We start from the raw sequence: 22589 nt of genomic DNA, 5'->3' as shown, positions 1-22589 counted from the left end.
GTAATCTCAGTTGTTCTCCTGACTGAAGTTTGGCCCGTGTATAGCATCCTGCTATGCGATTGCATTTGTCCCCAACCACCAGAATCCCTCACGTTAACTTTTATTGAGTGGAAAAAAAGTTGGCGTTCATCCTCCAGCTTCACTGTGCTAATGTTATACTAACATAGCTGTGTCGCTAGCAATCACATAGCACAATATTATATACCAGGTAGTCCAACTTCAGTAACCCTGAAAACGCCACTGCTGTTTAGTTTTCTGTCTTCATTTATGTTGGAAGTGGTAGCAGAGCTGTACGTTTTAATTAGTTTCAAAAATCTTTCAGTCAGAACATGGTATGAAATGTTTAGGTGTAAACTAGCGAGCTAACTTCCTGTTAACTTCTAACTCCGTTAAATTTAATAAATTCTGTTTTCATGGATGCATGGATGTTAAACTTAATTGTTACACCCGATAAAGCAGCAACGCTGATGATTTTCTTAAAGATGAAATAATTTAGACCGTTTTTAACTCTTAGTGTTCGTTTGACTTTGGGACCTGAACAGGATGGAGTTTTGGACCCAGATTACTCCGCGAAGATCCTCACTATGGCAGCTGTAATGCTCTGACAATCCATCAAGCAGTGTGGCTTACCAAAGTTGTACTAAAAAATCTTTTAACAGTGTTACGTCCGCCCGAAGGGGTCTAGGCATGCGAGTGAGGGGACCAGTAACAAATGAGTCCAGAACAGAATGAAAGGAAAAAAGACAGGTGTTTTTGGTAAATAAAATAGTCTTTATTATAGATAATCTTAACATAAAGAGCCGGCAACGCCGTTTTACCAATAACACTTGGAAAAAGGGAAAAAAAGGTTGCAACAACAAAGAACACAACAACCAAACAAAAACTCCACACCACGAGGAGGCACTTCCAGGGGCCCACAAGCTCACCCTATCACTAGCAGCAGCTAGCTTTACTGCTGCCGAGGCCCACAAGCCCACACTTCTCACCTAAAGCAGCTATACTCTTTCCACAACTCCACACTTCAGGCAGGATAACTACACACCAAGAACACCCCACACTGCTCACAGCTCATCCCCAGCTTATATCTCCGCCCCCGAAATGGATGATACGGCTATCAGTGCACAGGTGTCTAGAAGCTTGTTTGTAAGTAATAACATCCACCTGGTTCCCGTTTTCTGTGAATCCAGTGTTGAGAGCTTCTTCAGTGTGTTTGAAAGCATAGAAACTGCATTACAGTGGCCTGAAGACGTGTGGGGGGTGATATTGCTGTGTAAATTCACAGGTAGGGCTCAGGAAGCTTGTTCTGGTCTGTCCGGGGATGACTGCCTAGTTTATGAAAAGATTAAAAGTGCCGTCCTCCTAGCCGATGAGCTTGTACCTGAGGCCTATAGGCAGCATTTTCGAGGTTTGGAGTTGGCACAGGGTCAGTCCTACCTTGACTTTGCTCAGGAGAAGGCAAAGCTTTTTGGTAGGTGGTGCTCTGCAAGCCAGGTTAACAGTTTGGGGTCGTTACGTGAGCTCATGCTTGTGGAGGATTTTAAAAACTCTGTTCCTGAGTGTATTGCTCTTTCTTTAAGTGAACAAAGGGTTTCCACATTACAGCAGGCTGCCACACTGGCAGATGAGTTCACCCTAAGTCATAAAATAAATGCTGTAGAATGTGATACCCCTCTGTGCCATAGTACATCTTGGCGAGGTAAGAGTGGGCCAGCTAACAAGGCTGAAAAAGTTGTGGTTTCGAGACCCAAAACGAAGCTTTGTTTCTTCTGCCACAAACCTGGACACCTCGTTGCTAACTGTTTGAAATTGAAACTCAAACAGAAAGCCCACTCAAAGCAAAAAGGGCCTGCTTTGAGAAAAGTTAGTCGTGGTTCTCCGGTCCTCAAAATGATTTGCAGGGAGAAAGATCATGTATAAAACCACCCCTCAGACCTGCATCCCTTGCTAACAAACATGTCTGTGTTTCAGTAAAGCCTGCTAGCTGCCTCCTGGGTTCTCCACATGTGATCGTTCCAAGCCCTGGCTATCACATGGGACACTATTTTGAGGGTCTGCGGCGACCCTCAGTCCGTATTATGAACCCATTGAGATGGGGTTGGCAGCTTCCGCAGGCAATGCCTAACCGTTGCTATGGGGTTTGGTAGGTGGAAAGCCTGCAATTTGGTGATGCAACGGTTACGGACTTGATTAGTTGTTTTGGTTATCATAATTATGTGACAAACCACGGGTTTGTATTTATGGGAGGGGGTGTTACGGCCCTAGCTGGGCCTCCTCCTGAAGGTGCCTGTGTGGGCGTGTCCCACCACCTCTTCTGCCTGAGGTGCCACCTTTCCCTTTTGTGCAGCTGACTCTCGTCAGTAATTAAAGAGATTTAAGCCCAGGGAAAGGTGAGCTCTGGGCCAGAGTGCCATTAGTGTGGTTGCAGCTAGTGAGCTGAGTGTTTGGTATATTTGCAGTTAGTGAGCTGCTCTCTCTTTTTGACATAGGGTTTACTTTATTGACCAACGCCTGAGTTTTGTTTGTTTTCTTAAATGGTGATAGCGGCTTGTCCGTCTCTTTTAGTTGAGCTACTTTAATAAAACTCTTTAATTTAACCCTTTTGCCTCCTTGACTCCTTTTTCTGACCTGGACACTTTTTGTTACTTCCCCTTAACTGCCTAGACCCCTCAGGGGAACGTAACACTATATGGGTGATGATCTTTGGTTTTTGCGTTTCAGGGTTTTATTGTGACTTTTTCCTCTTTGTACATTTATTTATGTTAAGATTAATGCTTTCATTTTTAACTATTGCATAGAAAGCACCAGTTTTGCATCTGACTCTGCCGACTTGCCCCGAGAAATGATTTGATGTAATCTCAATGACTGAGACTAGTAGAACAGGCTGGTAATTTCTCTCTCTCTCTCTTGCTCTTAGGTCCTGGTGTAGCTACCTCTGAACTGGCTCCACATCCTGTCTCTTATTTATCAGCTGCCTTTGCCTTGATCGCCCCTCTCTCCATCCATTCATCATCACTTCATCCCCATCAGTAAGCCCAACAGCTGGTCCACCTGACCGTACCTGCGCCTGTCCATGGACTGGCCGTGACTCTGGAGGGAGGGGGACAGAAACAAGGAAAGAGTTGAGTCGCAGAGGAGACGACGGAAGAGAAAGCTGGATTCATTCAGATGTCACGCTTCTGAAGTGGCCCTGCTCGCTGTCCTTCACCCCCTCATCCTCCTCTTCAGCCTTCTTCAGTTATGGAGATTTAAAGGAGCAGTGAGAGACTATTGCCAAGACATTAAAGTGAAAAAAATACATATTACCCTGATATAAAATCATTTTTGAATAAAACATTTAGTCAGAAACAGGACTGTTGAGCACATGAACAACCCTCCAGAATCCAAACCAAAGGGGGCCTGAGTAGACAACGGAGAGAAAGAAAATCACACACACACAAAACCTTTTACTGACATGTCAACAACAGCCACAATGGGTGAAATGGCAAACAGCGCTGTGGAGTTTTACCCCAAAGGGACACGAGGTGGGGGTGGAGGAGGAGGAAGGGCAGATGGCAGCCATGCAGGGGGAGACTTTGGGGTCACAGTGAAGGAGCTCAGGGAGCTGATGGAGCTCCGAGGGGCTGATGCCCTACAGAAGATAGAGGACAGCTATGGAGACACAGAGGGTCTCTGCCGGCGACTACAGTCCAATACCACTGATGGTGAGCAGACATGGGTGTAGAAATGGTTCAGTGGGAAGAATTGATAACAAAAGAAGACGTGCCTAGATGGATGAATGGGCTGGTGGAGGAATGGTACAGTGGATGAGTAGGTGGTTGCTGGTTGGATGAATTTATAGAGCAGAAGATGGAGGATGAATGAGATTGTACTCTTGATTGGAGTCAAACACAGGCACCAGTGCATCAGTGGGGATCAGTGTTGGGCAAGTTACGTTGAAAAAGTAATTAATTATAGTTACTAGTTACTTCTTCAAAAAAGTCACTGAGTTAGTAACTGAGTTACAAGATTCTAAAAGTAATTAATTACTTTAAAAGTAACTACCGCATTATAAAAAAAAGTTTAACCCTCTGGGGTCCAGGGTATAATTGGCCATTTTAACCACTTTTGATTTTACCTCTACATTTCTCCTTTAAAAACGATTTACTTTGCCTTGTTTGGTATCATCTGTTTCAGCACAACCTCGCGTGTCTGAATTTACAGTTATGTTTTCATTTTGACATACTGTATTAACACAATTGATCTAAAATCAGACAAAAAACATAAAATCCAAGTAGAAACAACCACAAATATGTTTAATGAATCATATTTCAGAACTTTAAATGTAAATATAAATTGTCAATTTTAAAATCATATGCACAAGTTTTGCAAACAACAAAGTTATTAGCAGCCATTTACCTTTTACCCCATTTTTTAATAACCATTTCAAACTATTTACATAACAATCAGCTGTTCTGCATTCAATAGGATGCTACCTAAATTATTTGTGCCACTCCCAAAAAAATAATTTCTGTCCACTATAAAGGAGAACATCACAACCTGATACCTGCAGGTCTGACAGCAGCAGGTGTGTCACTCATCCTGTTTTTTATCTGGAGACAGCAGTCGCCTCATTGTTCTGACACACAACACAAAACTATCCACAACACTACACGCTAACTACACAAGACAACACATTAACTACACACTCCAAACACGCTAAACGTCACAAATCTCTCACATCTCAAAACTCTCTCTCTCTCTCTTTTTCTGCTGTCTTTCTTTCTCTCTCTCTCGTGGTCACTCCTCAATCTTCCCCCTCTTCCTAAACAACCAAATGTCATGTTTCCATATTATTTTTTTATTGGTTGACATGGTGTATTTTTCCACGAAAGGGCTGTTTTTGGTTTTTTTTTTTTTTTTGGGGCATATGCAGAGAGTGCTTGCTAGTGATGTCCTTAAACAGTAAACATGACGAAATTATTCAGGAAAAAAACACTCGTATATATTGTTTATCATGACTCTAGTTTTACGTGGCCTATCAACACAATTTAAAAACTGGTATATATCACCTTGTTGCTTTGTCATCTTGAACGGGTCATGTGATTGGCTTACCACGACTACTTTATTCTTCCTCAGTCAAGCAGCAGCACTCATGCGATTGTTTTGCCCCCCTGAGCTCCAGGTGTGGTGCAAAAAAGTGATCGTCGGGCAGAAAGTGATTGCCATCCGCGGGACCGCGCGCAGCTGTTTAAAGCTGTAGCGCCCAGATTACTTACATGGACAGCTACTTCCATGCAACTGATATAAGGTGCGGTAAGCTGAAGACAGTTTCAACCGTCTGTTTGTTGAAAAATAGTAATGCGACCGCACCGCATTTTCTTGTTAGTAACGGTAACGCCGTTGTAACGCCATCACTGGTGGGGATTCTGTCTCATCATCATTTGGCATCATTTGGCCAACAGAAACAGATTAGGTGTGGTCACCAGTCATTTTAGAACAAAGCCACCTTTTATTTTAACAAGCTACGAACATACACTAAAACTGCTAATGATGTTTATTGTTGTGCGCAATATCAATACACAAATGAGTGCAACACATGTTAGATGAATTCTGAATTAAGTGCTGGTGCCTCCATTTTCCTGTAGTTGTAATCCTGACCTTGGAAGGCAGCTTCTGGTTGAGGTGCGTGTAAAGAGAATATGGGCGGATGGTCTGATTGGTGAAGGGATGATGGGATTATATTGGATGGGTGAATGGGAAGCTGATAGAGTAAATCAATAAATGGATGAACTACAATCTCTTAACAGTATACCTGCAAGGGTGGTTTAGGTGAAAGTCTATTATGTTTGTCTAACAACTGTTAACAGTCAAGGAGGCAAAAGGAAAAATAATCATTTTCATTGGCTGCCAGTTACCAGGACATGCTAATAAAATAAACCTTTAATAAATCCTTTTCAAAGTTATTATGATGCCCAAATGTTGTCTCGCAGGTGTTGAAGCTGTTCAGCTATACCTGTGTTTGCTTAGTGTTTTTCCTGTCTTATTCACATCAGTGAAGTTAGCCTTAATATACCTCTCTGTATTACTCATTTTGATGGTTTGTGCAAATACTGAACATCACAACATTCATGAAGTTAGGGTTGATTGCAGGACGGTTATAAACCCTCACTCACTAAAGTAATACATTCAGGCCATCAAGATAAGAAGTACTTTAACTTATATCTGTTCTTATATTGTTGTTGTTGTTGTTGTTGTTATTATTATTATTATTATTATTATTATTTACAGATTTTCCATTTTAGTTCAAGAGGCTTAACAAAAGTATTAACTGTTTAGCCTGTTTACTGTTATTTTTGAGAACCCAATAGATTGACAGGTTTATTTTGGTTTTTCAGCATAATAAAGGCCTCCTTTTAGATCTCTTTGGACTTCCTTTTGAGAGTTTAATTAAACAGCTAATGCAAGTACAACACTTCTTTTATCTGCTTAATGTGTCATTGAGTCTCAGGGTTCTGGCCTCACCTGGCCACGGATGTGCTTGTCATTTCTTTTGAGCCTTTCAAACAAAGGTGTAGATTTGGTTTTGGCATTGGTGGGGACGGATGATTCAGCCACCGAACCCTGCCCTGATTCTTTTTTTTTCTTCCTTTTTGTTTTTGCTTCTTGATAAAAAAGGAGAAATATACTTGCTTACATATGTTATTCTACATGCTTTTAAACCATTTAAAATTTAAATTCATAGTTTTATATGTGAATTATATAATGTTAAATTACTATTAAACAAATGACTAAGTATTTTAGGCTTTAGTTTACTTCAGCCATATTCCAGACAAATCAAGTATCATACAAAAATAAAAATAGAGTCATGACAATAAAAGAATATGACTTTAAGGACTTAACAACATTACTTCAGTTATAGTACACCAACATCTCTTATACATTAGCACTAAGGGAACACTGAATGACCTGGTGGTTTTTGTCCATAAAACTACTCATCTAAGATTACCACAAAGTAACAGATCTCTCAGCAAAATTACGGTATGCAACATTTTAGACACACCATGCTGATGAGTCACACATCTGTAATGTTTGTAGGGTGAGTGCATTTTTAAAACTATTTGTGCAAACTGCACTACAAGGTGGAATATTTGCAAAATCATAACTACCTCATGATATTTTGTCTCAAAAATTAACCCTATGAATACGTCAGTGCCATTAGGATGAAATTATTGTGTCACCAACATTTTAACGTTAGACATATAATGTTAACAGCCTCTGTAAACGAATATCCTGGCTCGCTCGAGGCTGCCGTTTTCTCTGACAGTTTCAATCAAAATTAGAAATGCTACTCTGGGAGACTGAAATAACTAATAGTGATGCCTGTTGTGTAGTTAGTTTCCAAAACATGTTATTCGTGGTTACATACAATTTTAGACTGATGTGGGCCATAGCCTAGCATAGCCTGTAACGTTATTATGACAGACACATTTTATGAGTGAACTTAACTTTAAGTGACTTACAGGTTTCTTTGAAACACTCTCTTATATCCAGCTTCTTCCTTGTTGCTGCCATCCTCCTCTCCTCCTTGCAGGTCCTGGCAGCGCAGGCTTGCAGCTGATAAAACTAAACAGAGCTCCCTGAAAGGCACAGCCAATCACATTGGCCATATTTGTCACATGAGGTAGGACTCCAGTAGAGAATGTAATTTAACTCTTTCTGCACCGTCAGGTGAACGAGACGTTGACAGATCGTTTTTCTTTTTTTCTATAGGTTTTGTTTTTCTTTACTCGAAGAGATCAAATTATTGGTGGGGACGATTCAGTAATCGCTGGATATTGGTGGGGATGTGTCCCTTCCGTCCATGCCAAATCTACGCCCTTGCTTTCAAATTTGACAAATGTTTTGTTATGTTTTTTTGTCTTTGAATTCGTTTGCTTTTTTTAACTGCCCATTTTTCAAGTTTGCAGGTCTTTCACACCTGCTAGGCTTACAGCTTGTTTTTGCATGTTTAAAGTAGTTTTGAATGAACTGCAAAGTGCATTGACACAAATGAAAAGCACCAACAGTGTTTTCCTTTCTCTCTTTTGTCAACTCAGTTAGCCATTGTCTTTCTTAGATGTGAAGAGCTGCACACTAAAAACTCTCAAACTGAGATAAGTAGAGGCTGAAATTGGGACAAATTTATTTCGATTTTTTAGTGATTTTTTCTGCATTCTATATTAGGTTTTAAACTGCTAATTTACAAAGAGGTGTTTAATGAGTCTGTTGCTTATCATAAAAAAACGACTAATGAGAACAGTGATAAATTAGGCTTATTAATTTATTTGTGGTATGATTTCAGTATTTGGTATCAGCAGATACCTGAAGCCAAAGTGCCAATATCATCAGTACAGAACTGGAAAAAGTTGGATTGGTGTATATTGGAGATTAGTTATCGCTAATGTTTGATTATTTGTGGACTTAAACAATGAATAAATAGGATGTTTTGAAATAACTTAAAACTATTTTTTAAAGGAACAATGAGTTTGGGTAATAAACTATTTGATAATTAGACTGTGATAAAGCTACGCAGCAGAGTGGAGTCCAACAATGGTAGGAAGTAGGACAGGACCTCCTGGGGCCTAGATACTAGTGACTGGAGAGATGATGAGGTGTAGATGGGGAGGCAGGTGGCATGAATGAGAGTCTGAAAGGTAGAATGACAGAGGAGCACAGAATTAAGGCACAGAGAACAGAGAAAGCTAACTGGCTTGCAGAAGGTGGGCAAGCAAATTAATGGACCAGAGTGGTGACAACAGAATTGAGTTTGACAGCTTGAGAAAGGAGACGTGATGTAACAAATTGACTTGCCTGGTGGCGGTAACTTGCCAGAGTTGCTGATGGTTTATCATATTTACAACATTATATATTATCAGCAATATATAATAATATCAATATTCATGTAATATTCTAAATTTAAACATTGATGGTATAAAAGATGGATATAGCCACCATAATGCCATCTATAGGTTTGTGAGAACTCGTTCTGAAGCGTTAAGATGAGTGTTTTTTGGCAACAACAGCTTTGTGTTTTGAAACCAAATATGGCGGCTCTGACTGTGAAGCTGCTTGCTCATTGGTTAACAACTTCCCGATTACAAGCCATTAGTCAATGATCAGATCCTTGGTCTGCTCCTCCTTTCTGGCATGTATAATGACTAAAAATTGCAAAATGACCTGAATGTTTTATTCAGTATGTGGAAATAATATCTCAAATCATGTTAATATCTTGGGAGAACTTGGCGGTTGATGGAGGTGAAGTTAATAATAATAATAATAATAAAAGATCATCATTGTTGTCAGATATCTCACCTTTTTGTTATATTTAATGTTAGTTAAACCACTAACATTAGCCACCATGCCTCCAGTCTCACACTAACTGCTATTGGAGGCATGGTGGGCACCGTGTGAGATTAGGCCGTTACAGAGGCACAAACTCCTGCCATTTTGTGAAAGACAAGGGTATCAGTCATGTTTAATGTTGTTAACTAGCGAGGTCCAGAAAAAGATATAAATAGACAATGGCAACCAAGTGTTTTATGGTTTACTGCCTGTTTATGCCGTCTCAGTTCGACCTAGCTACACCAACAACATTACTCCTCTTTTGCTTTGTCTTCTTTATAACTATAAAGAAGAAGCTTGTGTACAGTTGTGTACAACTGTACACAAGTTGAGCATTAGACAAATTGCTCAGACTGATCAACATCATAGTAACAGGAAAACAAGGCTTTAAATTTGGACATCAGTCCTTCTTCTCAGTGTGTAATAAACTGTCGCTTATCATGACACAGTAGTGAAAGTTAATTGATGTGCACAATGGCCATTTTTGTTCACAACCCACAGGGATGTGGTAAGTTGTCATTGTTAGGTTGAAGTCATTAGTTTGCCATGGAGATTAGCAGCCAACACACCCCTCAAACCTGAGGTGTGCCCACTGCCCAATATTAATACTGTGCAGTACTGTAGTGCGGTTGCAATGCAAAAAAAAAAAGAAAAATAGATGTAATGCTAAGTAGTAAAAATGACATTATTTTTCTGTTTGGTCACTGTAGAAGGTAATTCGTTCCGCTGCTACTTATATAGCCTTATTCTGCAACATGGCCTGAGATACACTGCCTTGTAATAGCCAGTTGACATCCTATTGTTCCACATATGTATCCCAATAACAGCACGTATAACTATCTCATTATTGTCTTTTTAGGTAACAAATTTGAAGGAATGTGCATATCTCCACTCAAAAGAAGTATGTTATGTAAATCCAGATAAAAATAGTTGATTTTCTTCTGTTTTTCTTCTAATATATGAAGCTGATAATTCTACATTATGTGACCATGTGACATACTGGCATCATTATTGTGTCACAGAAAAATGTAATGTGAGTACATTAATGCATTAATTGGTAATGCTTTGTAATGCTTGGTAACTGTTGTTACATTTATAACATTGTAGTTCACATAAAATTCATGCCCGTTCTGATACCTGTTCAGTTTGCTCCTCCTCTGGTTTTTGAGTAGAACATTATGGATGAATTATTACAGCTTGCAGTCTGTGAGGAGGCGGGGAGCTAGGCTTGAGTGAATGGTGTAGGTGTTGGTGGAGATGGAATTGAACCAAATTGCATATTCAAAGATTTGCCCCAATTCAGGGACACGGAGGTTTACTTTTACACATGTATAATTCATGGCAGAGTATGAAACCTTTAAATATGTAATGTCAGCGCTTATCACACTTTGGTAGGGTTGCCCAGGTAGAATGATGTCTGGCTGAAGTGTATTTTGAGCTTTTATCTTTTTATACACTATAGTGAACAGCTGATCTGTGATTAACTTAGGAAAAAACATTAACTAGGAATTAATTTTGTCACAGTTATATTGATAGTTCTGCTAACCAGCTAGCCCTCCCTGCCCCTCTCAGGTGTTTAAACTGATTCAGCTGCTTATTCAGAAAGACTCTAGCAGACAAAAGGAGATCGACAATGCCAGGAGACAAACTTTAACTTAATAAATAAGTGTTTCCCCCAGAATTAGATTGTATTGCATTTGCATGTGTGTTCCTGTGCATGAGAGAAAGGCGCACACACACTTTCTTAAATGAATTCATAATGCTACCAATATATTGTAACATGATAATAATGGTAAATGGCCTTTATTTGTATAGCGCTTTACTAGTCCCTAAGGACCCAAAAGTGCTTTACACATCCAGTCATCCACCCACTGGTGATGGCAAGTTGTAGCCACAGCCACCCTGGGGCGCACTGACAGAGGCAGGGCTGCCGGACACTGGCACCACCGGGCCCTCTGACCACTACCAGTAGGCAACGGGGGAAGTGTCTTGCCCAAGGACACAACGGCCGAGACTGTCCAAGCCGGGGTTCGAACCGGCAACCTTCCGATTACAAGGCGAACTCCCAACTATTGAGCCACGATCGCACGATAAAAGCAATAATAATAATAACAATAATATTATAACAATAATCAGGTGTTTGTCTTATGAGTTCTTCCCATTTCATCTTTATAGTCTTGCACTGCCACTGGCAATAGTATTCCTCTTTTCGTTCTGCAGACTCAGTGAGCTACAACACAGCACCGCTGGCTCTCCAGCTGGTTCAGGTTCTGGTTAGACTGACCTTCCAACTTGCAGCAGAAATCCAAATCCAATATAGCAGAACAATTGCCATCGCCAGCTGCATTTCAAATGGTGGACGTTCAAATTGGCTACAACACAGACCTTATGTTAGCTGGTAACCAGTTTATTCAAAATAAAAGTTTGTGTATTATTCCAAACTATGTTGATTATATCTTGTCTCGGATAAAAAAAGAACATGCAAAGTGTGTGTGTGAGAAACACTAAACAAGTCAGCTGATCTTTTCATACAACTAACTGATTAAGCAACTACCGTAATTGTCGGGCTATAAGCCGCTACTTTTTGCACAAGCTTTGAACCCTGCGGCTTTTAGTCAGGTGCGGCTTTTCTATGGATTGTCCATGAGCGGATTTGTTTTGTTTGTTCTACTGTTGTACGGCACTACGTTGCCTGGCGGAAGGATCGGGGTTCAAGAGTGGTATGTTGGTCACATGTCCATCTGCCAGGCAACGTAGTGCCGTACGAAGTAGCGCGAAAAACAAACTTCAAAGTAGCGCTACGCGTTCAGCTGGAGGCCTGGATGATGTGCGGCGATAAACTTGCAAAAAGCAAGTTATGCCCAACTCCACCATTGGATTCTAACAGCGTGGAAAAGTGTGAAAACATCCATGATCACCAACGGATTTCGAAGGGCTGGACTGCTGCATGATGGAGGACACCGCCACGGCCCTTCTGAGGGTGTTCGACTCTGACACTGACAACGAGGATTTGTTTGGTTTTGAAAGTGACAACGAAGGAAAGAAGCTGAGAGTGGATGGAGTGGATGACGAAGCCATCCTGAGCCTGTTCGTTTCCAACACTGGAGGAGAGGACTTTGGTGGTTTTAGTGCGCAGGAAGAAGAGAAAGATGGTGGTGAATGACTGACTTTTCTTCTTGTTAAAGCCGTGTCACTGCACCTGAGCCTAAAAGTTAGTCTGAATCATAGCTGGACTAGCCATCGGGCATACCGGGCATTTGCCCGGTGGGCCGCTGGCGATTTTTTGTTTTTATGGGCCGATGGATTTTTTTTTTTTTTTTTTTAGGAAGGGTATATATAATGAAAGGTGTTGGATTGGCCAATTGGTCATGATCGACTCTGGGCTGGACCAATTACAGCCGGGGAGGCCGAATGCACCCGCCCCCTTGTTTAGCAATCACGTGATTTTCGCGCATTGCATGCCGGGAACTCGTGGCAAAACAATCCAAGTACCGCATCAAATGCAAGCATTTGCAGCACCGCAAAACGTTCATTCTCCGGTTCCAATACCTTCTTGTTTTTTCTTTGCCGCACAAAAAAGGAATGTACAAAACAAAAGGAGAACAATGCCGGTCCGTACAAAGACAGACTCGACGAAAAGACAAAGAAAGGATACGAGGAAAAAATCAAAGGTGTGAAAGGGTTAGACCCTTACAAGCACACAGAGGGACAAAAGACGTTAGCGTGCTGCCCAACTTTCACCACGCTCATATTTATAATTACACGGTTCTTGGAGTGAGTGCATACACTCATGAAGTTTAGTAACTTCAGGTCACTGCAACAAGCCCAGGTACAGTTTACCGACAGATGGGTACAGGACCTTGAAACGCACGGTGTAGAACGAAAGACCATCGTACGAACAAAGGTAAGTTTACCAGTCTCACAAATCGTCGTCATAAATACACATTTGTTAACCGTTTATTAATATAACCTTTGAGCTCAACGGTAATTAATTAGTAGTGGAAATAATTTCTGGTTCATTACAGAAATGTAGCAGTGACAATAATATTGTATGCTGTAATCGCACTGGACAATTAGTGATACAAAACAACTGTTTTATCCTGTGAATAAAAGTATATGTTTTTGTCAATGTACCATGGTAATAACAGAAGTGAAACGCAATATTGTGTCAGGACAATTTACTATTTATGCACAATAAACAAAGGAGCATAGCGCGACAATTTCTGTTCAGCGCCGGACTTGCTTGTAACCTATATCACCAATTATGTTAAGAAAAATGACGTATTAACGACTAAAAAACTCTGACCTTTGTGGGAATGGTTGGAGCAGACTAACATGTGAGCTGGAGTGTTCTGGGACGTTATATTTGGTATATCCAGACCATCCGTCGGCTCTTACTTCGGAAACATGGCTTAAAACATTTCTCTTCAAGGACGTAATCCGATTTAAAAAAAAACGATCGGCTTCCCGTGGCTGTCATGCGACCGGCTGTTGCAGTTAATAATACAACAGCTTCTTGCCATTTTTTGTGTTTCTTTTTATCCCTGTGTAACTGAGTTCAATTGAAAGCCTGCGTGCGCTAGTACCTCTTGCCACAAGTTCCCAGAATCCTTTGCGGTTTTTACCCCTGAATGATGTCACATTTTCAATCTTTATCCTGGTGGGCCGGTCTCTAGTCAAAATGCCCGGGCCGATTTTTTGTCCCAGTCCAGCCTTGGTCTGAATCTATTTTTCTGGTGTGCTGTAGGTTATTGTTATGTACTACATTTGTTACTCATTTATGAAGCACAGTACATGTTTTGTACTTGTAATTACCGCTACTTGTACATATACCTAAAAAGTTATGCAAATATGTACCCATAACTTGTTTTTCAAAATATTAATAAAAGGCGTGTGTCTCCAAACAGCCATCTCTTTCCTGACAATTCCCTTTGTGCATATTCTCTTACATATGATAAGTCAACATTGAAACACCTGCGGCTTTTAGTCAGGTGCGGCTAATGTATGTACAAAACAGGATTTTCCCCTGATTTTAGCTTGTGTGGCTAATATTCAGGTGCGCTTTGTAGTCCGGGAAATACGGTAATTTCTTCTGCAGTGCTTAAATTTCATGCAGTCTCTTTTTCTGACACACATGATTCCCAAAGATCAAGTTATAATGAATTTGCCAAACTAGATTTTGGATATTTGTGTCTTTAATATTTTTGAATGTGTAGATGCGCACACTTGTGTATTCTACCAGGGGTGTGGTACCACACTACGCCCACTCCTTCAACTAGTTTGTAACCTAGCAACACAACGGCAGAGAGAAGTTGGCTTGGGAAGTCAGCAAGAGAGAGTGAAAGAAGAGTGAGATGGTGATGAACAGAGAGAGGTGAATAGAGCAAGAAGTTAGAGAGAGTGTGTGTGTGTACTCAAGTGTAAGTAAAATCTGTGAGATGTGTGTGTAAGAATGAGAGACAGAGAAGAGAGATTGAAAAAACACGAGAGGGGTGGTGGGTGTTGAGCTACAGTAAGTCTGTGTTGAGTGTTGCTAATTTGATACTGTGAGCTGGGCAGGAGTCAGTGCAGCAAGTCCCAACAAACCTAATGCAAAAACACACACATAAATACACACACGGTCACTCTCTCCCTCTCTGACACGGTGTCATGTATCTGCAGATGTCCCTACAAAGCACAGTTGGCAAACAACACACAAACACACACACACAAATGGTGATCTCCACACACTTTGACCATCTTCTCTTGCACTGTGCTCGCTTTCACAAATCACATATGGTGTCATCTCAAAGTAGCCAGAGTGCAAACACACATGAAGAAAGATGCTCCTATCCCCACCTTGTAATGATCTGCTTAAAAACTTGTGGCTGATAATTTCCATGAAATATTTTCTGCTCCAGATCTGACACACCAACAAAAGCTGCTTCTTATGCTCTCTATGATTACAATCACGGCGAACATAGAGCTGGAATGTGTATTGACAGATCAGATTGGAGACTATGGGTATATACAGTGTTGAACAGACACACCAGGGAAAACACACCACACAAGTATACATTATGATGCAGTTAATGCTGAACATCATCTGTAACATGATCCACCGATCAGCATGGAAGCACTCTCTCTCTCTCTCACTTACGCACAGTGTATGGATACTAGAACACTGCAGTGTGTGACCATTATACCAAGACTGAAGACATGGAATGGGAGAAGAAATGATGAGAAAGAGGGCATAAGATAAACTGTGTGTGTGTGTGTGTGTGTGTGTGTGTGTGTGTGTGTGTGTGTGATGTGGTTGAGGAGGAAAAGCTAGAACAGCTTGCCGCATTGTCAAGGACACATCAAGGGGAGATTGAGTGAGGGAGAAAGAGAGAGGAGGAGGAGTAGAGAGTCTATGGAATAGAATGAAGAGGTGGGACTAATAAAAGGAGGATACAATTACTCAGCATAAGGTCACCTGTTTTCTGTCTCTCTCTCTCTCTCTCTCTCTCTCTCCTGCAAGCACGCTGGAGCAGGATGTCTAAAAACACACACATGCATGCACGCACACAAGTCATTGAGCTCAGCCAACCACAGTAGCATACAAATTGCCATTTCCTATCCCCCGCGGCCAATCACAAAAGAAAAAAATGATTCTGTTTCAAACCTACCATGCAGGAGAAATGACATCACCTGTTGCTGGGCAGAAACCTCTTAGAGACAGGAAGCCCTGGTCCTGATGTCCTAGTCACTATGGAAACGGAATCATTTAGGGAGGGGAGAGGAGGGTGAGTATGGAGATGTATTACCTTCATAGATGGATGGTTGTAGTCAGTAGTTTGCGTACACTCATCATGGGCATAAATGTCATGGTAAATTTGAGCCTTTGATTACAGGGTGGAATGGCTGTACAGCATACAGCTTTAATTACTTTTTAAAGAACTGGCTGCACAATTTTAAATGTAAATTTAATTAGGATTTTCTCTAATTCACACAGGATCAAAAATACATAGAGCTCCCATTAATATTTGTTTAAATATCTCTAAGCAAGTTGAACCTTAACACTTTTGGTAGCCATCAACAAGCTGCTGGCACAATTCTTGGATAGTCAAAGGAGCTTGCAAAGAAAAGCGTCTGGACTTCTTTAAGTTGCTTGAAGACGTTTCACCTCTCATCCGAGAAGCTTCTTCAGTTCTAAGGTCAAATGGTGGAGAGTCCCAGATATAAACCTAGTGGGAGTAACCCCCCACAGAGGGACAAAAGGACCCCCTGATGATCCTCTAATCGCCTGAGCCAAGGTGTGAAACTGGGCGTGGGTCCCAATCAGCCAGAGTTTCGGGTGTGTTCATTGTGAAACCTGGCCCCACCTTATCATGCGAATTCCTGAGGTCAGATGGCCCAGGATGTGAGTGGGCGTTAAGGCGTCTGGGAAGGGATCTCAAAACTGGATTATAGATGGCAGAGAGTTGGTGTCGTAAACCCCCGCCTCTGTTCAAAGATGGTCGCTCACAGTGGACATAGATGGCTTCTTTCACTCCTCTTTCAAACCATCTGTCCTCTCTGTCCAAAATGTGAACATTGGCATCCTCGAAAGAGTGTCCTTTATCCTTAAGATGCAGATGGACTGCTGAGTCTTGTCCTGTGGAGGTGGCTCTTCTGTGTTGTGCCATGCGCTTGTGAAGTGGCTGTTTGGTCTCTCCAATGTAGAGGTCTGAGCATTCCTCGCTGCACTGTACAGCATACACCACATTGTTAAGTTTGTGTTTTGGCGTTTTGTCTTTCGGGTGAACCAGTTTCTGTCTGAGCGTGTTGCTGGGTCTGAAATACACTGGGATGTCATGCTTGGAGAAAACTCTCCTGAGTTTCTCTGATACACCGGCTACATAGGGGATGACAATGTTGTTGCGTCTGTTCTTCTTATCCTCCCTCGCTGGTGTCTGGTCTTCTTTTCTGTGCCTCTTTGCTGACTTTAAGAACGCCCATTTAGGATAGCCGCACGTTTTGAATGCTTCCTTTACATGTGTGTGTTCCTTCTTTTTACCTTCAGGCTTAGAGGGAACACGTTCTGCCCGGTGGTGTAGGGTCCTAATTACTCCAAGTTTGTGTTCCAAAGGGTGATGGGAGTCAAAGAGGAGGTACTGGTCCGTGTGTGTGGGCTTCCGGTAAACTTCGATGTTGAGTTTGCCGTTCTCTTCAATGTGCACGGCGCAGTCCAGGAAAGGCAAACAGTTGTCCGTTGTGTCTTCCCTGGTGAACCTGATGTTTTTATCCACAGCGTTAATGTGCGCAGTGAAGGATTCCACTTCTTGTGTCTTGATTTTGACCCAGGTGTCGTCCACATATCTGTACCAGTGGCTGGGTACTCTTCCTTTGAAAGAGTCAAGAGCCTTCCTTTCCACTTCCTCCATGTAAAGGTTGGCTACAATAGGTGACACGGGGGAGCCCATGGCACAGCCATGTTTTTGTCTGTAAAAGCCTTCGTTGTACTTGAAATATGTAGTGGTGAGGCAGAGGTCTAACAGTGTGCAGATCTGATCGGGTGTGAAGTTGGTCCTGTCCTCCAAGAAGCTGTCTTCTTGTAGTCGTTTTCTGACAGTCTCCACGGCCTCCGTGGTGGGTATGCAAGTGAAAAGAGAGACTACATCAAAGGACACCATGGTTTCATCTGGATCCAGGGTAAGTTTCTGGACCTTGTCGGTGAAGTCGGTGGAGTTCTTGATGTGGTGTGGGGTGTTCCCCACGAGAGGCGCAAGGATGGTAGCAAGGTGTTTAGCAATGTTGTAAGTGGCTGAGTTTATGCTACTGACTATGGGTCTGAGTGGGACAGCTTCCTTGTGGGTCTTGGGAAGTCCATAGATGCAGGGTATGGCATCCCCTGGGTAAAGGCGGTGATATGTAAAGCGGTCAATAATTTTGTCCTTTTCAAAGTCTTGAAGGCAAGCTATAACTTTCTTTTTGTAGCTGCTTGTGGGGTCTCGCTTTAGGGCTTCGTAGGTATTGTTGTCACTGAGGAGAGTAGTGATCTTTGTATGGTAATCTGTAGTGTTTAGGACCACGGTGCATCTTCCCTTATCAGCTGGTAAAACAGTGATGTTGTGGTCTTTGCTCAGGGAAGCGACGGCCTTCTTTTCCTGTATTGTGAGGTTGGATGGAGGGACTTTGGCACTGGAGAGCGTGGCTGAGACTTTCATCCTGATTTGCTCTGCTTCTGTCTGTGATAATTTATTAATCCGTATGGCAGATTCTGTGGCTGTGATGAGGTCCACTATGGGCAACTGTTGTGGAGAAATGGCAAAATTGAGTCCTCTGGCTAATACTCTCTTTTCAGGTTCAGTGAGAATCCTGTCTGAAAAGTTCTTAACCCATTTCTCCTGACTGGCATCAGGTGTGTTTTCTTCTCTGGGTTGTGTAGGTTCAGGATGAGGAGTGAATGTTTTTGAAAGCAAGGTGTGAAATTTCCTGCGTTGTCTTTCTTTTCCTTTAGAGTGTTGGGCCCGCTGAGCCTTGTCCACAAACTTGTAAACCTCTTCTAAGATTGGAGAGGGTAGAAGGATTTCCAGTTCCTGCAGGGTCTGGCTGATCTTGATCTGGAGGGCATCTATGGTGAAATGGACCTGTCTTATCCTTTCACTTAAAAGGTGATTTTGTGCTCTCTGTAGAATCAAGTCTGCTCTGTATCCCCTGACAGTGGATCCAAGGCGCAGGCTCTTAGGAACAACTCTGCTTTGTCTGCTGGTTCACCCGAAAGACAAAACGCCAAAACACAAACTTAACAATGTGGTGTATGCTGTACAGTGCAGCGAGGAATGCTCAGACCTCTACATTGGAGAGACCAAACAGCCACTTCACAAGTGCATGGCACAACACAGAAGAGCCACCTCCACAGGACAAGACTCAGCAGTCCATCTGCATCTTAAGGATAAAGGACACTCTTTCGAGGATGCCAATGTTCACATTTTGGACAGAGAGGACAGATGGTTTGAAAGAGGAGTGAAAGAAGCCATCTATGTCCACTGTGAGCGACCATCTTTGAACAGAGGCGGGGGTTTACGACACCAACTCTCTGCCATCTATAATCCAGTTTTGAGATCCCTTCCCAGACGCCTTAACGCCCACTCACATCCTGGGCCATCTGACCTCAGGAATTCGCATGATAAGGTGGGGCCAGGTTTCACAATGAACACACCCGAAACTCTGGCTGATTGGGACCCACGCCCAGTTTCACACCTTGGCTCAGGCGATTAGAGGATCATCAGGGGGTCCTTTTGTCCCTCTGTGGGGGGTTACTCCCATCCATCCATTCGCTTCCGCTTATCCTTTTCAGGGTCGCAGGAGCCTATCCCAGCTGTCATAGGGCGAGAGGCAGGGTACACCCTGGACAGGTCGCCAGTCTGTCGCAGGGCCAACACACAAAGACAGACAACCATTCACACTCACATTCACTCGCACATTCACACCTAGTGGCAATTTGTATTATCCAATTAACCTATCCCCACAAGCTGCATGTCTTTGGACGTGGGAGGAAGCCGGAGTACCCGGAGAGAACCCACGCAAACACGGGGAGAACATGCAAACTCCACACAGAAAGACCCCGGCCTGATGGTGGAATTGAACTCAGGACCTTCTTGCTGTGAGGCAACAGTGCTAACCACCGTGCCACCGTGCTGCCCTCACTCCCACTAGGTTTATATCTGGGACTCTCCACCATTTGACCTTAGAACTGAAGAAGCTTCTCGGATGAGAGGTGAAACGTCTTCAAGCAACTTAAAGAAGTCCAGACGCTTTTCTTTGCAAGCTCCTTTGACTACGATGACCTGGATGACTGAGAACCTTCACAGACAATTCTTGGATAGTTGATCAATCTCTTCAGGTTTATTTAAATTTGCTGTATTTCCTGAATCTGGCTTTTCAGCATAATCCACAAACGTTCTATAGGTTTGAGGTTGTAGTTTCAGGAAGGCCAATTCTTAGCTTATTGTTCTTAATTATTCTTAGCTTAATGTTATCCATTCAAAAACCAATGTGTTTGTGATCATTGTTGTGTCGGTCCACCCGATTGTGTCCATATTTCAACCATTTAACTGTTAATCTGAAGCAATGTTGAAAAATTTGAAGGTAGTTCTCCATTATTCCATCTAATTTATTAACAACCTCAGAACATGAGGCTACCACTACCGTGTATTGTGCTTAGGTCTGAAAGCCTCACCTTTACTCCTCTAAACATGCATTTCATCCTTGTGGCCAAGTAGCTCAATTGTTTTTCTCCAGAAGGCAACTGCAAATTTCAGTTGAGCTTGAAGGTGCCGGTTTTTCTTGGTTGGAACCCTCTCAGTCCATAGCGGTGCAAAATTCACTTTACTGCTGACAGTCAGAGATGTTTCAGTAGTTACTAGTTTACTAGTTCATAGCAAGCTTGAGCCTTGATGGTTCTTGGGTTCTTTACATTGTAAGTAAATGTATCTCAATTCAGTTCTGTTCAATTCAATTTAAGTCAATTAATATAGTGCCAGATCTCATCTGTTTCTTCTTTCAGACGTTGTCAAAGACCTTCCTAATCTGTGTAAATCTTTACTGAGTTCACTGACTTCTCCCTTCTCCCTGAATATTGATTAGTTATTTCAAACATATCCTTTTTGTGCTGGATGATAGTTACAGTTACAGTTAAACATGATCATGTTAATAGGTCATTGCCTTGTCTAGTTAAAAGAAATTGTAGAACACTGAGCAGCACGTCTTAAAAGATTTAAGTGTATGCATATATTTAAGTCTGTATGTGTGCTTTTGACTCTGTCTATATTGGAGAAAATCCCAAATAAATTCAAACTTATTTAAAGTCATAATGACAAGTGGTGTACAATCATTCCACCCTGGAAAAGGAACAGTTCAAAGAAGTCATTAAACACCCAAATTAACCATGATATCCATGCACATGATGAGTGTAGATAGACTTTTGACAACAACAGTCCTCCTCATTTCAGGTGGACTCAGGTGACAACCCCTATCACCCATTAAAATTCCCAGAGAGAGTACAACAAGACTCAACGCCTAGTCTCTTGTCCACAAAATCCTTAAACGAAATATAGAGCCATGTTTAGCTACATTTTTTAAAGACTTTGAGATTATTTTACTGGGCAAAGGGCTTTTGTTAAATTTAGTGTGGGTGATGCTTTGTGCATGTATGTCGCATTCCAAGTGTCTTACTGTCCCTATGTACACTGTTGGTTTATCTCCACATATATCTTCACTTAGGAATGAAACTTGCACATCTGTGCATGCAAATGTGTTTTGTTTTTTCACTTGGCTATGTAAATCTTAAAGCATTTATGTTACGAAATTGTATTTTCTGTCTCAGTCTTGCCTATCGTGCCTCATCCTCCTTTATCAGGTCTCAGTGGGGAGCCGGCAGACCTGGAACGTCGGTGCCAAACCTTCGGCCAAAACTTCATTCCCCCCAAAAAGGCCAAGACGTTCCTGGAACTTGTGTGGGAGGCCTTACAGGATGTCACACTTATCATTTTGGAGGCCGCTGCCATCATCTCCCTTGGCCTCTCCTTCTACCAGCCTCCTGGAAAAGAAACTGAATGTGAGGATGTGGACAAAGGGTGTGGTTGCTGGTTTGGGAGGGTGTGACAAAAGGTCTGTCAGCAAGAGTGAAAAAGGTGGACGTGAAAAATGAAAACGAGATAGAGAGAAGTAAAAGTAAGACATTGTCAGTATACATACAGTAGGATAAGAGAGGAGGAACAAGACGGAGGAGAAGTTAAGGTTATATGAAGAAAACACACAAACACTGGAAAAGAATACAAAGGGGGAGGGTTGTAGCAAGCCATTTTGCTCAGCACTGTGGTCCAGCTTGCATTTACATGTTGATGGCAATTGAAAAAGAGAAGTCAAAAGTTAATAAAGAAGAGCTAAATTCATCCAAATCCAATCTGCTAGTGAAAAACTAAATGCTGTTGGAAAAAAGGAAGTGGAACTTGAGTTGAGAAGACTTGGTCAAATCAAATTATGAAACCAATATATAAAGTATATTAAAGCAAAGCTAAGAAGAATTGCTAGGACTAGGACTGCTAGGACTGAGACAAATGCAAAGTTATTTATTTTTAGTTTTATCTGTTTTCAAATTTTATTAGCGTTAGCAAATATTATAATGCAGCAGTAACTTGAACGTGTTTTATTTCTGTTAAACTTAATCTAGACTTTCAAAAATTACAAAAAAGCAAAATGCTAAATACAGTAACAATCACCAC

At 41.8% G+C, this 22589-nt stretch overlaps 1 protein-coding gene across 3 annotated transcripts in view; it reads left to right on the top strand.

Moving 5' to 3' along the window:
• Positions 1-22589, top strand: part of atp2b3b (ATPase plasma membrane Ca2+ transporting 3b) — a 106008-nt gene that overhangs the window by 6753 nt on the left and 76666 nt on the right. For all 3 annotated transcript variants that reach the window (XM_085448364.1, XM_085448362.1, XM_085448363.1), the window contains exons 2-3: positions 2915-3701; positions 21725-21922. In XM_085448364.1, coding sequence (XP_085304490.1) covers positions 3452-3701; positions 21725-21922 — 448 coding nt within the window. In that variant the 5' untranslated portion in view covers positions 2915-3451. The remainder of the gene's footprint in view (positions 1-2914; positions 3702-21724; positions 21923-22589) is intronic.

This window comes from Copadichromis virginalis, linkage group LG23 (assembly GCF_057382275.1).
Source record: "Copadichromis virginalis isolate Kocher_CV1m ecotype Utaka linkage group LG23, C_Virginalis_male_GT1.1, whole genome shotgun sequence".
Taxonomy (NCBI): Eukaryota; Metazoa; Chordata; class Actinopteri; order Cichliformes; family Cichlidae; genus Copadichromis; species Copadichromis virginalis.
The sequence above is the reverse complement of the archived record's forward strand: the minus strand, read 5'-3'. Positions and strand labels throughout refer to the sequence as shown.